Raw genomic sequence first — 14,399 nt, 5'->3', positions numbered from 1 at the left:
AAATATCCCCCATCATTTTAGTGCCCAGTAATATGCCAATAAGTCCCATTTTTTCTTGATGATCTATGTTTTTAGTGATTTTTCATTTTGTTATGATTGATATTACTTATCCCATTTGTTAAGTTATGCTTCCTTTAATCAAAAGGAAAAACAACTTTTTAAAAAGATTTTATTTATTTATTTGACAGAGAAAGAGAGATAGGCAGAGAGGCAGAGAGGTGGTGGGGCGGAGCAGGGGAAGCAGGCACCCCGCTGAGCAGAGAGCCTGATGCGGGGCTCCTTCCCAAGACCCTTAGACAATGACCTGAGCTGAAGGTAGAGGCTTAACCTACTGAGCCACCCAGGCACCCCCAAATGGAATAAAATTAAGAAAACTTACCACAGCTAGATTATTTCCAATGCATTTCAGAAATAAAAATTTTTCTGCAACAGCATCTTCGCCAAGGAACTCACCAAGTCGTTCTCTCAGGGCTTGTAAAGTTAGGTGAGGAGATACTCTGAAATATCATGACATTGCCTTATAATGGAAAATGAAACAGGTTTCAGCTATACTACAAATTCTATAACGTTAGCTATCTCAAACATAAATACTAATTTAATATATCATATATAGCTCAATTTATTTTTACATTGTCTGGCACTTTATAGAACTTCAGGAAATTTAAAAAAATAAAATGATTATACAAATAAATACTGTTTATAAAAGTCTTTCTGTACTGAAAAGGAAAATGGTTATCTACTTTTCTCATCTGCCTCCAGACTGTATTATTAAAAAAAGAAAACTCTGCTATGGAATTTATATACTTTAATACATAAAGAATGATTAAGCCACAAATATTTATTTTGGAAGCTTGACAGAATGATCCAGTGCTTAAAAATTTCTTTGATAATCAAATACTGTTGGACTCCATGTCTTTGTTCATTAAGAATACTTCACTCCTCAACATCTAAAATTTAAAGCCATCATTTATGCTACTGTTTTGGGTTTTTGTTTTTCTAGGATTTTATGGGAAACATTATATAATTAATTCATTCAACCACAAAATATTTATTGAGCCCCCACTGTATATCAGGCATTGCTCTAAAGGATGGGAATACAGCAATCAACAAAAGAGACAAAAATCTCTGCCCTTACCGACTTTATAAATCTAATGGTGGGAAAGAAAATTAGACCAACAAACAAAATATAATTCATAAGACACTGCTAAGTACTATGAAGAAAAATAAAGCAGGGAAGGGAGGGTAGCTATAATTTTAAATATAGTGATTAGAGAGGATCTAAACAAAAAAGTAATATTAAAGAGTTAAAGAAGAGATAGGATATATTAGGGCAGAAGCAGCATTCTAGACTAAGAGAACAGCAAGTAGACACGGATCCTGAGGTAGATTCATGTCTGATGTGTTCCAGAACAAAAACGACACTAGTATGCTTGAAGTGATGGGGAAGATAAGGAATAATGCCATGTGTGCTTCCTATGTGTACATATACTTACATGTACATATATGTAAGTTTACATACACATATAGTCTCTTTCTATTTTGAAACAGTTCAGTAAAACAGTCATTGTGGATATACTGATCTAACCACTATTCAGAGATCTTCAACAGGTTTCCAATTTCAGATAATTTCTCTCTTAATTCTCTCATTCTCTTCGCGTGTAATGATAGTAATATACCTGTTATACCCTTTTATCTGGGTGGCAGTGGCACCTATGGCACATATGTTAACTAAGTAACATATGTTTCTAAAATACTTATTAACTGTTATATAACATTATTTATTGATAGTATTAAGTTAGAAACTGGATCCATCATATGGACCAGAGTGTCTCACTTATAATGTAAATTTCCAAAGAAACATTTTTCTTGCAGAAAAAAAGACTGCTTTTTCAGGCATTATAACATGACCACAAAATACTTGCCTTATAAATCCAGCTGAAATGAATTTGTTAACAACTTCTATTGAAATGGTATTTAGCTTATAGTTCCACGATCCTTCAGGGACATAAAAAACATGAAGTTCCACCAACTAAATAAATAAATTGAGAAGAACATCAGTTAAAATATTTTTAAAGTGAAAAAAATCAACCAATCTCCTCTAGAATTTTAAGCTTAATAAACGTAATTGAAATAAACATGGAATACATGTATTTTTCTGAGCAGACACAGAAAACAAAGTGAAGAGCCAAAATTTTGGTTAGTTGGCTACTTGGCACTTGGAGCACATCTCCTTAGAAACAATGTCACAGATGTGGTCCTAGGGTACCCTAACATCTCTGACACAGGTTTCTTTCTGCAGCTTGGAATAAGAGTACCAGCCCACCAAGATCAGTTTTCTGGTTACCAACCTTTTCCTCTCCCCTGATCCCTACCTACTCAGTTCTGTTGGGGTGATTTTGTGGAATCCTTATACTTTACATATTGTCTCCCTAACAGAGTTGTGATGATTGCTAGTTCTCAGCAACTGCAAACGTGTGAATACTGTGGTTAAGGAAATATTTTTGTTTTCCAGAATTCTAGGAAGAACCTATTCCTGATGGTGATAGGGAAGGAAATGATTGTTCTTACATAGGTCATGTCTGTCAGCTTAGCTTGCCTGTGCTTATAAATACAACTTTCTTTTCTATTAATGTTTTGTTAAACCTCAATTAGAATACTTTGTTTAGAAGAATATTTAGATTACTACAACAGAAACAGGACAATTATAGCAAATATTCCAATCTTTTAGTCTAAGGAAGTTATTCATTGCATATTAAAATTTAAATGATTATACTCTACAATATTAAATATCTGAGAAAAACTTTAAATAGTTGAATATAACCAATCATTAAAATTAGAAATTTTTATATTGAACTGAATGTTTTGCTCATTTTTATAGACCAAGTAAATTATTTCTATACATTTGATATATGTATATATCTGATGTCAGGCTTGCCACATGCTGTATTTTGAACACCAGAGCATTTAAAAAATAATTCCCCAGCTACACTATACTATTCATAGCTAACACTATACTATACTATTAATACTATAATATTTAATAGCTACATAATATTTGCAAAACCTTCAGAAGACTTAAATATGACTTTATCTTTTATATAAATGCATTAATATTTTCTAGGAAAAAATATTTATTAAACATTTTACTCTATTTTTGTATAAACCAAGTAAATTCTGTCAATATTTTTATAATAATTCATGAACTATAATTCAAAGTGTTTGTACAGATTTAATTCCATAACTGAATGAGTAGGCAATACAGAGAAAATATACATAATAAAACATTTCTTTAACAAAATTTATAGTGAATTTGTGTTTATTCATTCCCTCAGTAAATATTTACTGAATGTCTATCATGTGCTAGCACTGGTCTAGGCATTAGGAATACATAGTCAATAAGACAAAGATCCTTGCCTATGTATAGTTTTACATTCTAATGGGGTATCAGGGCAAGAAGAAGGGTGAAACAAGTGAAGCACTCACCTCAGGTACAAAATTTAAGGCTATGCCAAAACCTCAGTAATCAAGACAAATAACATTAAAAAAAAACTACTCAGTGCAAAAAAGTTCACGATAAACAAAATCTCAAAAATTTAAATAATGACAGAATTTACTACTAGTAGTAAAGCCTGAGGAAAAAGGAAAAAAATATGAACTTCAGTACATGTTTCTTTGAAAATATATATTTCTTGATGGTCAACTGTTTTCAGAATAACCTAGTAGTTGAAAAAAATACTGAAAACTTCAAAAGGATGTATTAAAATTCAAAACATTATTTTAAGGTCAAATATTCTCTTTATGTCAAATCATGAATTTGTTATAATTTTACTTTCCTGGCTTTCATGGAAGTTCATCAGTAATATTTTTATCAAAACTATTAGCCATTTAAAAATATACTAAAATATATGTTTATGGGCACATATTTTGCCTTTTGCTTCAGGCTCCAATATGGGTAGGCATGGCACTATCAGATTCTATTTCCATTTAAAATGTTGCTATTATGGATTTCTTGCATCAGTTTTTCATTTAAAAAATCTTTTATTGGATTATTTATCTTAATTATGAAGGGTTTTTTTGGTGTGTGCCCTTAAATTTTATACCCAAGGCAAGTGACTTATTTGCCTCAGACTAGTCCCAGACCTGTGAAGGGCACAAACAATAAACGATAAATATAAAACACTGATAAGTTATACAGTATATGAGAAAGGGGTAAGTACTAGGGAAAAGGATAAGAGCAGAGTAAGGAAAATTGGATGCTAAAAGGGGAAGTAGGTTTCAGTTTTAAATAGCCTGGGTAGGTCTTATGGAAAAGGTAAGATTTAAGACTGCAGGGGAAGAAACAATTAGCCAAGTGCTGATGTAGAGGGAGAGTTCCAAGAAGACCTAAAGCAAAGGTCTTTTTTTTTTAATATTTTATTTATTTGATAGTGAGGGGGTGACGAGAAGTCGGGGTGGGGAGGGAGCACGAGCAGGGGTAGGGGCAGAGGAAGAAGCACACTCCCTGCTGAGTTGGTTCCCAGGGTCCTGGGCTGATGGTAGACGCTTAACCAACTGAGCCACGCAGGCACCCCTAAAATGAGAGAGTGCTAGTATGATTGAAGCAGAGAACAGTAAGAGATAAAATAATAAAAATGAGGAGCACAAGGAATAAAATAAATAGGGTTTTTCAGGCCACCAAAAGATCTTATTTTCAGAAAATGGGACGCCAATACAGGGTTTTAATAGAAGGACATCTGACATTCATTTTATAATATGAAAAATTCTAAACATACATACAAATAAAGGAATAAAACTCTGAATACCCAAATACCTACTAAGTAGATTCAAAAGTTAACATCATACCACATTTACTTTCCCTCTCTCTCTCTCTCTTAAAGGCAGACTGCCACATGCAGGCCTTATTTGGATGTGTTTGAAGTGTGGGAAGCTTGACTACCCTAACTTCTCCTACATATGGACCTTGAGAGCTTGTTTGGAGGTTCTAGCAGGCAAGCGCAGCTGCTCCTATGCCCTTGACTGAAGAATGATCCTTCTTTATTGGGGAAGGTCCTCCTCTTAACACAGCATGCAGCTTTGGAAGGGATGAACATGGAGCTGTGAGGGAGGAAGAGGACACCCCCCTCAGCCAGCCAAATCAGCCAAATCAACCCTGGTGATCAATGGGCTGACAGATGTCATGGATTCTCTCAGATCCTCTATCCCATTCTTGATAAACCATTCAAAGTAAATCAGATGTCATGAAAATATAATCCTAAGTACTTTGGCAGCCATTGCCTAAAAATAAAGATTTGTCCAAAATAATCACAGTACGATTTTCACATTTAAGAAAATTAACAATCCTTTAATGTAAAATAATATCCATTCCATATTCAAATTTCCTCAAATGTCCATTTTTCCTCAATGTTTTTTCAATCTAGAATCCAATCAAAGATATCTTTGCATTGGGTTTGTCACATACTTCAATAACTTAATCCACAAGTTCTTCCAGACCTATATTCTTTTTCCCCCTTTTCATGGCATTAACTTTTTGAAGAGACTGGGCCAGTCTCTTTAAGACTTTTAATAAAGTCTTTAAGATTTTTAATAAAATCTTTAAGATTTTATTTATTTATTTGACAGACAGAAATCACAAGTAGGCAGCGAGGCAGCAGAGAGAGAGAGAGGAGAAAGCAGGCTCCCCACTAGGCAGAGAGCCCGATGCGAAGCTCTATCCCAGGACCTGAGATCATGACCTGAGCTGAAGGCAGAGGCTTAACCCACTGAGCCACCAAGGCGCCCCTGGGCCAGTTATTTTAAAGAATGTTTTGCATTCTGAATTTACCTTATAATCTCAAGATGGCATTTAACTTAATTCTCCAGTTTTTTTAAACATAGTATAATTTTTAAAATCATTTTTTAAGTCATGAAAAGTGTATTCTTTAATCCCCAGCCCTATTTTCCTCATTCCCCCAAGACCCCTCCCCTCTGATAACCATGTTTGTTTTCTACAGTTAAGAGTCATTTCTTGGTTTGTCTCTCTCCCCTTTTCTTTTCTCATTTACTTTGTTTCTTAAATTCCACATGAATAGGATCATATACTATTTGCCTTTCTCTGACTGACTTTGCTGAGCATTATACTCTCTAGCTCTAACCATGTTGTTGCAAATGGCAAGATTTAATTCCTTTTTATGGTTGAATAATATTCTGTTGTATATAAAGATATATAAAAGCTTCTTTATCCAGTCACCTACCAATGGACACCTGAGCTGCTTACATAGATTGGCTACTATAAATAATGCTGTAATAAACATAGGGGGTGCATGTACTCCTTTGATTCTTTGGTAAATACTCAGTATTTTGTATTCTTTGGGTAAATACTCAGTAGTGTGATTACTGAAGGGTAATTCTATTTTTAATTTTTTTAGGAATCCCCATACTGTTTTCCATAGTACCAGTTTGCAGTCACACCAACAGTGCAAGAAGATTCCTTTTTCTCCATTATTCTCTTCAATGCTTGTTATTTTTTACTTTAGCCATACTGACAGATATGAGGTGATATTGTGGTTTTGATTTGCATTTCCTTGATGATGAGTGACGTTGAGCATCTTTTCATGTGTCTGTTGGCCATTTGGATATCTTTGGAGAAATGTCTGTTCATGTCTTCTGCCCATTTTTCATTAGATTGTTTTTTGGGTATTGAGTTGTATTAGTTTGTTATATACTTTGGACACTAATTCTTTACCAGACATCATCTGCAAATATCTTTTCCCATTCCTTAGGTTGCCTTTTAGTTTTGTCAATTATTTCCTTTACAGTATAGAAGCCTTTTATTTTGATGTACTCCCAGTTGCTCAGTTTATTTTTGCTTTTATTTCCCTTGCCTCAGGAGACATATCTAGGAAAATGTTGCTATGACTGATGTCAGAGAAATTACTCTCTTCTAGGATTTTTATGGTTTCAGGTCTTGAATTTAGGTCTTTAATCCATTTTGAGTTTATTTCTGTGTATACTGAAAGAAAGTGGCCCAGTTTCATTCTTTTGCATGTGGCTGTCCAGTTTTCCTAACACCATTTGTTGAAGAAACTGTGTTTTTCCCATTGTATATTCATTCCATCTTTGTTGAAGATTAATTGACCATATAATTATGGGTTTATTTCTGGGGTTTTCTGTTCTATTCCATTGATCTATGTGTCTATTTTTGTCAGTACCATACTGTTCTAATTGCTACTGCCTTGACAAATGACTTGAAATCTGGAATTGTGATTCCTCTAGTTTTGTTTTTATTTTTCAAGATTGCCTTTGCTAGTCGGTCTTTTGTGGTTCCATACAAATTTTAGGATTGTTTGCTCTAGTTCTGTGAAAAATGCTATTGGTATTTTGATAGGGATTGCACTAAATCTGTAGTTTGCTTTGGGTAGTATAAACATTTTAATATTTGCTCTTCTAACCCATGAGCATGGAATGGTTTTGCGTTGTCTTGAATTTCTTTCATCAGAGTTTAACGGTTTTCAGAGTATAGGTATTTCATCTCCTTAAGTTTATTCCTAGGTATTTCATTGTTTTTTGGTGCAACTGTAAGTGGGATTATTTTCTTAATTTCACTTTCTGCTGCTTCATTATTATTTTATAGGAATGCAACAGATTTCTACACATTGATTTTGTATTCCATGAATACTGAATTCATTTATGAGTTCTAGTAGCTTTTTGGCAAAGTCTTTAGGGATTTCTATATATAATATGTCATCTGCAATTAGTGAAAATTTTACTTCTTCCTTCCTTCTGCCAATTTGGATGTCTTTTATGTCTTTATGTTGTCTAATTGCTATGGCTAGGACTTCCAGTACCATGTTGAATAAAAGTGGTAAGAGTGGACATCCTTATTGTATTCCTGCCCCTGGAGGAAAAGTTATCATCACTGAGTATGATGTTGGCTGTGAGTTTCATACAAGGCCTTTGTAATGGTGAGGTATGTTTCCTCTAGGTTTACTTTGCAGAGTTTTTATCATGAATGCTTTGTTGAAAGCTTTTTCTGCATCTATTGAAATGATCATGGGTTTTTTAGCCTTTATCTTATTGATATTACATATCACATTTATGGTTTTGTGAATATTAAATTATCCTTACATCCCAGGAATAAATCCCACTTGATTGTGGTGTATGATTTTTTTAATGTATTGTTGGATTTGGTTTGCTAATACTTTGTTAAGGATTTTGCATCTATATTCATGAGAGATTAGCCTGTAGTACCTCTTCTTCTTCTTCTTCTTTTTTTTTTTTTAAACAGTGTCTTTATCTGCTTTGGTATCAGGTTGATACTGGCTTCATAAACTGGATTAGAAGTTTTCCTTCCTCTTGTATTTTTTGGAGTAGTTTGAAAAGAATAGGTATTAACTCTTCAAATGTTTGGTGGAATTTGCTTGTGAAGCCATCTAGTTAGTCCTGGACTTTTGTTTTTTGAGAGTTTTTGGATTACTGATTCAATTTCATTGCTTGTAATTGGGCTGGTCAAATTTCCTATTTCTTCTTGCTTTAGTTTTGGTAGGTCATATGTTTCTAGAAATTTATCCATATCTTTTCACTCGTCCAATTTGTAGGCATATATGTTTTCATAATATTATATTACAATTGTATTTCTGTGGTGTTATCTTTCCTTTTGCATTAGTGATTTCGTTTATTTGGGTCCTTTTTTTAAATGAATCTTTCTAGAGGTTTATCAATTTGGTTGATCTGGTTTCATTGGTCTATTTTTTTTTTAACGTTATTCTTTATTTCTATTCTAAACTTTATTACTCCCTTCCTTTTGCTGGGTTTGTTTTTCTTTTTCTAGCTCCTTTAGGTGTAAGGTTAGGTTGTTTGAGATTTTTCTTGCTTCTTCGGGTGGGCCTGTATTGCTATAAACTATAAATATCCCTCTTAGGATATTTATAGGACTACTTTTGCTGCAGCCAAAGATTTCCAGCCATTGTGTTTTCATTTTCATTTGTTTCCATGTAATTTTTTATTTCTTCTTTCATTCTGAGATCCCTATAATGCAAATGTTATTATGCTTGAGGGAGTCACTGAATTCCCTAAGAATATTCTCAATCTGCATATTTTTCCTTCCTCTACTTTTTTCAGCTTGGTTACTTTCCATTACTTGTCTTCCAGGTCATTAATTTGTTTCTCTGCTTCATCTAGCCTGCTATTTATTCTATTAAATGTATTTTTAATTTCATTTACTGTGTACTTCATCTCTGATTAGTTTTTTTTTTTTTTTAAATCTCTTTGTTAAGGGACTCACTGAGGTTCTCCACTCTTTTCTCAGTCCGGGAGTAGGTTTATGATCCTTACTTTAAATTCTCTATCAGGCATATTACTTATAGGTTACATTGTAGTCTCTTCTAATGGTTTGGTCCTGTTCTCTCATTTGGGAGAAATTTCTGTGTCTCATTTAGTGTGTCTGTTTCTCTGTGTTATTTTCTGTGTCTGTTTCTCTATGTTAGGAAAGTCAGCTACTTCGCTTGCTTTTAACAATAACAGCCTTATGAGGCTGTCCTGCAGTGCAGTGTCCCATTCCCCAGCACCTGGAGCTTCAGGGAGTGTGTCCTATGTGTGTTGCATGTGCTCAGCTGTTGTGTCAGTCATCTGCAAAGGCTCTCCTTGCCTACTGTATCATTTTGTCCCCAGCAGGAATGGGGTGCATTTTAACAAGGCATATGGTCATCTGCTTATGAAACAAGACCTGTTCCTGCTACTGTCAGAAGTGAACTCCTGAAAAATGCATGGATCAGCAGATTTGGTATTGGCAGGGTTTGCACCAGTCTTCTGGGGGAGTAACCTGCAGCACTAGGACTGAAGCAAGTGGGACTGGGAAGGGCTGATATGCCAAAGCATGAGGGTAAGGGCTTGATGCAAGCAAGTCAGGTAACAAGTTTTGGTACCACACTGTTCTTATAAGTAGCCACTATTTATTCTGGGGGATGGGAGAGGTAAATGGCTCCTGCCAGATCCTTTGTTCCTAGAGGGGTCTCTGGTGATCCCTATGTCTCTGGGCTATGCTCTGAGATAAGCAGATCACTCTCCTTCTCTCAGCATTTTTCAAATTGCTGGTTCTACCTTGTGTCTGCATGCGCTGTTTTGTGAGCTCTTTATGGGCAAGGAGTCCACTTCCTACTGCCCTCCCTCCTCTCTCAGAGTAGAGCCTACTGATTTTTAAAATTCCAGGCTTTAAGCTGCACTGGTTGTTAGAACTCAAGAAATTCAGCTCCTCTTATTTACAAAGGCAAATATTACAGGGCTTCATCTTCCCTATTTGTGGCCTCCATGGTGTAAAAATCTATTTTCTGGCCCTCTGCATACCATTGATTCTCTGCCTATTTAAGATGGCCATGGTCCATTTTGCTCTCAGATTATGTCTTTGGCCTTCATAACTCCTTTGGTGTGGCTTCTTCCCTACCTTTAGCTGCAGAGTTTGTTCTGCCAGTCTTTTTCATGTCACTTTCTGGGTTATTTACATGGACATGAATATTATCTAGTTGTATCCATGGAATGAGGCAAGCTTAAGGTCCTCCTATTCTTCCATCTTCCCACCCAACCTCATTTCACAAGCATTTTTTAAATGAAGTCCTCTATGACTTGTAAACAGTTAACTGTATAGCCTTCAACAGATGCAAATTAATCACATGGGAGCAAGAATACTTTATAAATGGTACCCTGCCTTTCATACTGCTTCACACTAGGACATATATAATGTCCTAATTGCAAATTTTGCTTTATGTAATAACGATTAAAGGGATAACAGATTAGGTTGTAAGGGACAAGAAAATGGAACCTGTTATGAAGCTATCTGAATAATTAAAGTGGTCAGTTTTTTTAATATAATTTGAAGCTAAAGTAGTACTTTGGAAGTGAAGTTTGAAAAAGAATTACAACTCCAAGGCATTTAGCCTTAGATACTCAAAGGATGGATTTGCCATCACCTGAGGGGGAGAAAGTCAAATAGAACATGTTTAGGGAAGGGGGAAAAGATGCATAATTCAGTTTGAGACATGCTAATTTTAAGATGTCTAGTGGCCATCTGAGTGGAGATGTCAAGTAGGCAGCTGAAAATACACATCTGCAGTTTGGGAAAGACTAGATTGGTGATATTAATTTGAGGATCCTTAGCATCAAGCTGGTATTTAAAGCTATCATATTGAATGAGATCATGAAAGAATGAGTACAGGTACAGAAGAGAACAAAGAGCTGGTCCCTGAAATTCTCCAATATTAGAGATCAAGAAGAAGAATAAAACCCAGGAAAGAAGACTGAAAATGAACAACAAGGGAAGTAGAAGGAAAACCAAGATATGTGTATGCCAGAAGTCAAGTGAAGGAATTATGTCAAAGAAAAGTGATGAATAGTGTCAACTGTTTGGCACAGATAGATGGGAATATACGGGATAAGAATTAAACAACATATTTAGTAATGCAGAAGTGAATTTAACAGGAGCAATTTTGGTGTAGTAGTGGAATGAAAGTGATTACAGATGGTTTAAAGATAAAATGGAGAAGGTATTGAGGGTATGAAAAGGCATGAAATAGTTGTCTAGAACAGTAGAAAATTGAGTTGAGTGGAAGACAGTCTGATTGCCTACCAGTAAAATGTTCTAGTTTAGATTCAGGTCTTGAATTTAAAGTGAGAATAGTCTTCATGTTGGTATACTTTTTTTCCAGCCATGTCCTATTGTAGGCATAAGTACAGTATAGGTAAAGAGTTCAATAAACCAGGGTTTTTGTTTTGGCAAGTAGTATGATAAAATGAGAGAGATGCAAAGGTCAAAAGTATGAGCAAGAGAGTAATTAAGACTGCTCTATGGTCTATGGTATTTAAGCTATGGAGGGCATCACAAGGTGAAGAATTAAAAAAAAAAAAAGTGATAGGATCAATGCACTGGGGGTTCCAGTACAATAAGCTAGAGATAAATGAACTGTAATAAAATAACTATACTCAGACAATGAGATACATAGTGGAGTTAATACCTAAGACTTCATGTAATCCATATTTTTTCTTTCTTGGAACTCTTCAAAAGCAATGTTAAACAAGTCTTATATTTTCATTTAAAAGATTTTCTTACCTCTGAGGAGGAAGGTCGGCTTGGACTGAGGGGCATATTCACCAGTGTCTGAATGGGGTAATTATCAGTTGGAATTCTGTGGGTTTTTTTATCTTTCTTCATTTAAGTAGTATTTATAAAGATTTTAACAGATTTTTGACTTCTTTAAGATAGAATTCCACTCATTTCTGGTCTTTGATTCATGTGAAAAGTGAAAAGAAAAACACAAAAGGCTTTAAAATTGACCAAAAGTGAAAACTTTAGGAATGTATACACTCTTATTATAGTAATTTAAAAAGACATATTATTAGTAAATAGGACTGGTAATGCAATAAAATAGTAATGCAATGAAATATATCCTATACAACTAAATAGAGAGCTGAATTATGATAGACTTATGATCAGAGCATATATTACCATTCTAAACAATTCATTTTAGAATAGAAACAAATTAAAATACTATTTAGAATATATAAATTTAGAATACTATTCTAAACAATTAATTTTTAAGTTTAAAAATTAAAGTTAAATATATATAGTATTTTATATGAAGTAGAACTATGTTTCTGGAAGTGATAAGACTAAATTTGTACAAATGACTATAGAATGATGTGAAACCATTTTACCCCATCTATTTCTCCCTAGGCTTAGATGCCTCAATAGTAAATGTGATTATTCCAGATGAAAATGCCAGTCTTGAATTATTTTAAGCTATTTTTCTGTGTTGTTTCCTGTATTTTTCTCAGAGGATTTAGAGCTGTTTACAAGAATACCCAGTAAAATTTAAATTATAGGGGTGCCTGGGTGGTTCAGTGGGTTAAAGCCTCTGCCTTCCGTTCAGGCCCTGATCCCAGGGTCCTGGGATCAAGCCCCGCATCGTGCTCTCTGTTCAGTGAGGAGCCAGCTTCCTCCTCTCTCTGCCTGCCTCTCTGCCTACTTGTGATCTCTGTCTGTCAAATAAACTATTTTTTAAATTTTTTATTTCTTTTCAGCATAACAGTATTCATTGTTTTTGCACCCCACCCAGTGCTCCATGCAATACGTGCTCTCCCTAATACCCATCACCTGGTTCCCCCAACCTCCTACCCCCCGCCCCTTCAAAACCCTCAGGTTGTTTTTCAGAGTCCATAGTCTCTCGTGGTTCACCTCCCCTTCCAATTTCCCTCAACTCCCTTCTCCTCTCCATTTCCCCTTGTCCTCCATGTTATTTGTTATGCTCCACAAATAAGTGAAACCATATGATAATTGACTCTCTCTGCTTGACTTATTTCACTCAGCATAATCTCTTCCAGTCCCATCCATGTTGATACAAAAGTTGGGTATTCATCCTTTCTGATGGAGATATAATACTCCATAGTGTATACAGACCACATCTTCCTTATCCATTCATCCGTTGAAGGGCATCTTGGTTCTTTCCACAGTTTAGTGACCGTGGCCATTGCTGCTGTAAGCACTGGAGTACAGATGGCCCTTCTTTTCACTACATCTGTATCTTTGGGGTAAATACCCAGTAGTGCAATTGCAGGGTCATAGGGAAGCTCTATTTTTAATTTCTTGAGGAATCTCCACACTGTTCTCCAAAGTGGCTGCACCAACTTGCATTCCCACCAACAGTGTAAGAGGGTTCCCCTTTCTCCACATCCCTCTCCAACACATGTTGTTTCCTGTCTTGCTAATTTTGGCCATTTTAACTGGTGTAAGGTGGTATCTCAATGTGGTTTTAATTTGAATCTCCCTGATGGTTGATGATGATGAACATTTTTTCATGTGTCTGATGGCCATTTGTATGTCTTCATTGGAGAAGTGTCTGTTCATATCTTCTGCCCATTTTTTGATATGATTATCTGTTTTGTGTGTGTTGAGTTTGAGGAGTTCTTTATAAATCCTAGATATCAACCTTTTGCCTGTACTGTCATTTGCAAATATCTTCCCCCATTCCCTGGGTTGTCTCTTTGTTTTGTTGACTGTTTCCTTTGCTGTGCAGAAGCTTTTGATCTTGATGAAGTCCCAAAAGTTCATTTTCGCTTTTGTTTACTTTGCCTTTGGAGACATATCTTAAAAGAAGTTGCTGTGGCTGATATTGAAGAGGCTACTGCCTATGTTCTCCTCTAGGATTCTGATGGATTCCTGTCTCACGTTGAGGTCTTTTATCCATTTTGAGTTTATCTTTGTGTACGGTGTAAGAGAATGGTGGAGTTTCATTCTTCTACATATAGCTGTCCAGTTTTCCCAGCACCATTTATTGAAGAGACTGCCTTTTTCCCACTGTATATTTTTTCCTGTTTTGTCGAAGATTAATTGACCATAGAGTTGAGGGTCCATATCTGGGCTCTCTACTCTGTTCCAC

The 14,399-nt window shown here is 35.3% G+C and overlaps 1 protein-coding gene across 7 annotated transcripts in view; it reads right to left on the bottom strand.

Annotated features, from left to right (window-relative positions):
* SPATA1 (spermatogenesis associated 1) overlaps positions 1–14,399 on the bottom strand; it is a 58,591-nt gene that overhangs the window by 34,956 nt on the left and 9,236 nt on the right. For 4 of the 7 annotated variants that reach the window (XM_059138043.1, XM_059138042.1, XM_059138040.1 and 1 more), the window contains 2 exons: positions 1,923–2,029; positions 380–497 (listed from right to left, as the gene is read on the bottom strand). In XM_059138043.1, coding sequence (XP_058994026.1) covers positions 380–497; positions 1,923–2,029 — 225 coding nt within the window. Of the gene's footprint in view, positions 1–379; positions 498–1,922; positions 2,030–12,073; positions 12,246–14,399 lie in introns of all 7 variants that reach the window. The other 3 variants (XM_059138045.1, XM_059138044.1, XM_059138046.1) reach the window with 2 other exon arrangements.

Source organism: Mustela lutreola, chromosome 10, assembly GCF_030435805.1.
Source record: "Mustela lutreola isolate mMusLut2 chromosome 10, mMusLut2.pri, whole genome shotgun sequence".
NCBI classification, from domain to species: domain Eukaryota; kingdom Metazoa; phylum Chordata; class Mammalia; order Carnivora; family Mustelidae; genus Mustela; species Mustela lutreola.
The sequence above is the reverse complement of the archived record's forward strand: the minus strand, read 5'-3'. Positions and strand labels throughout refer to the sequence as shown.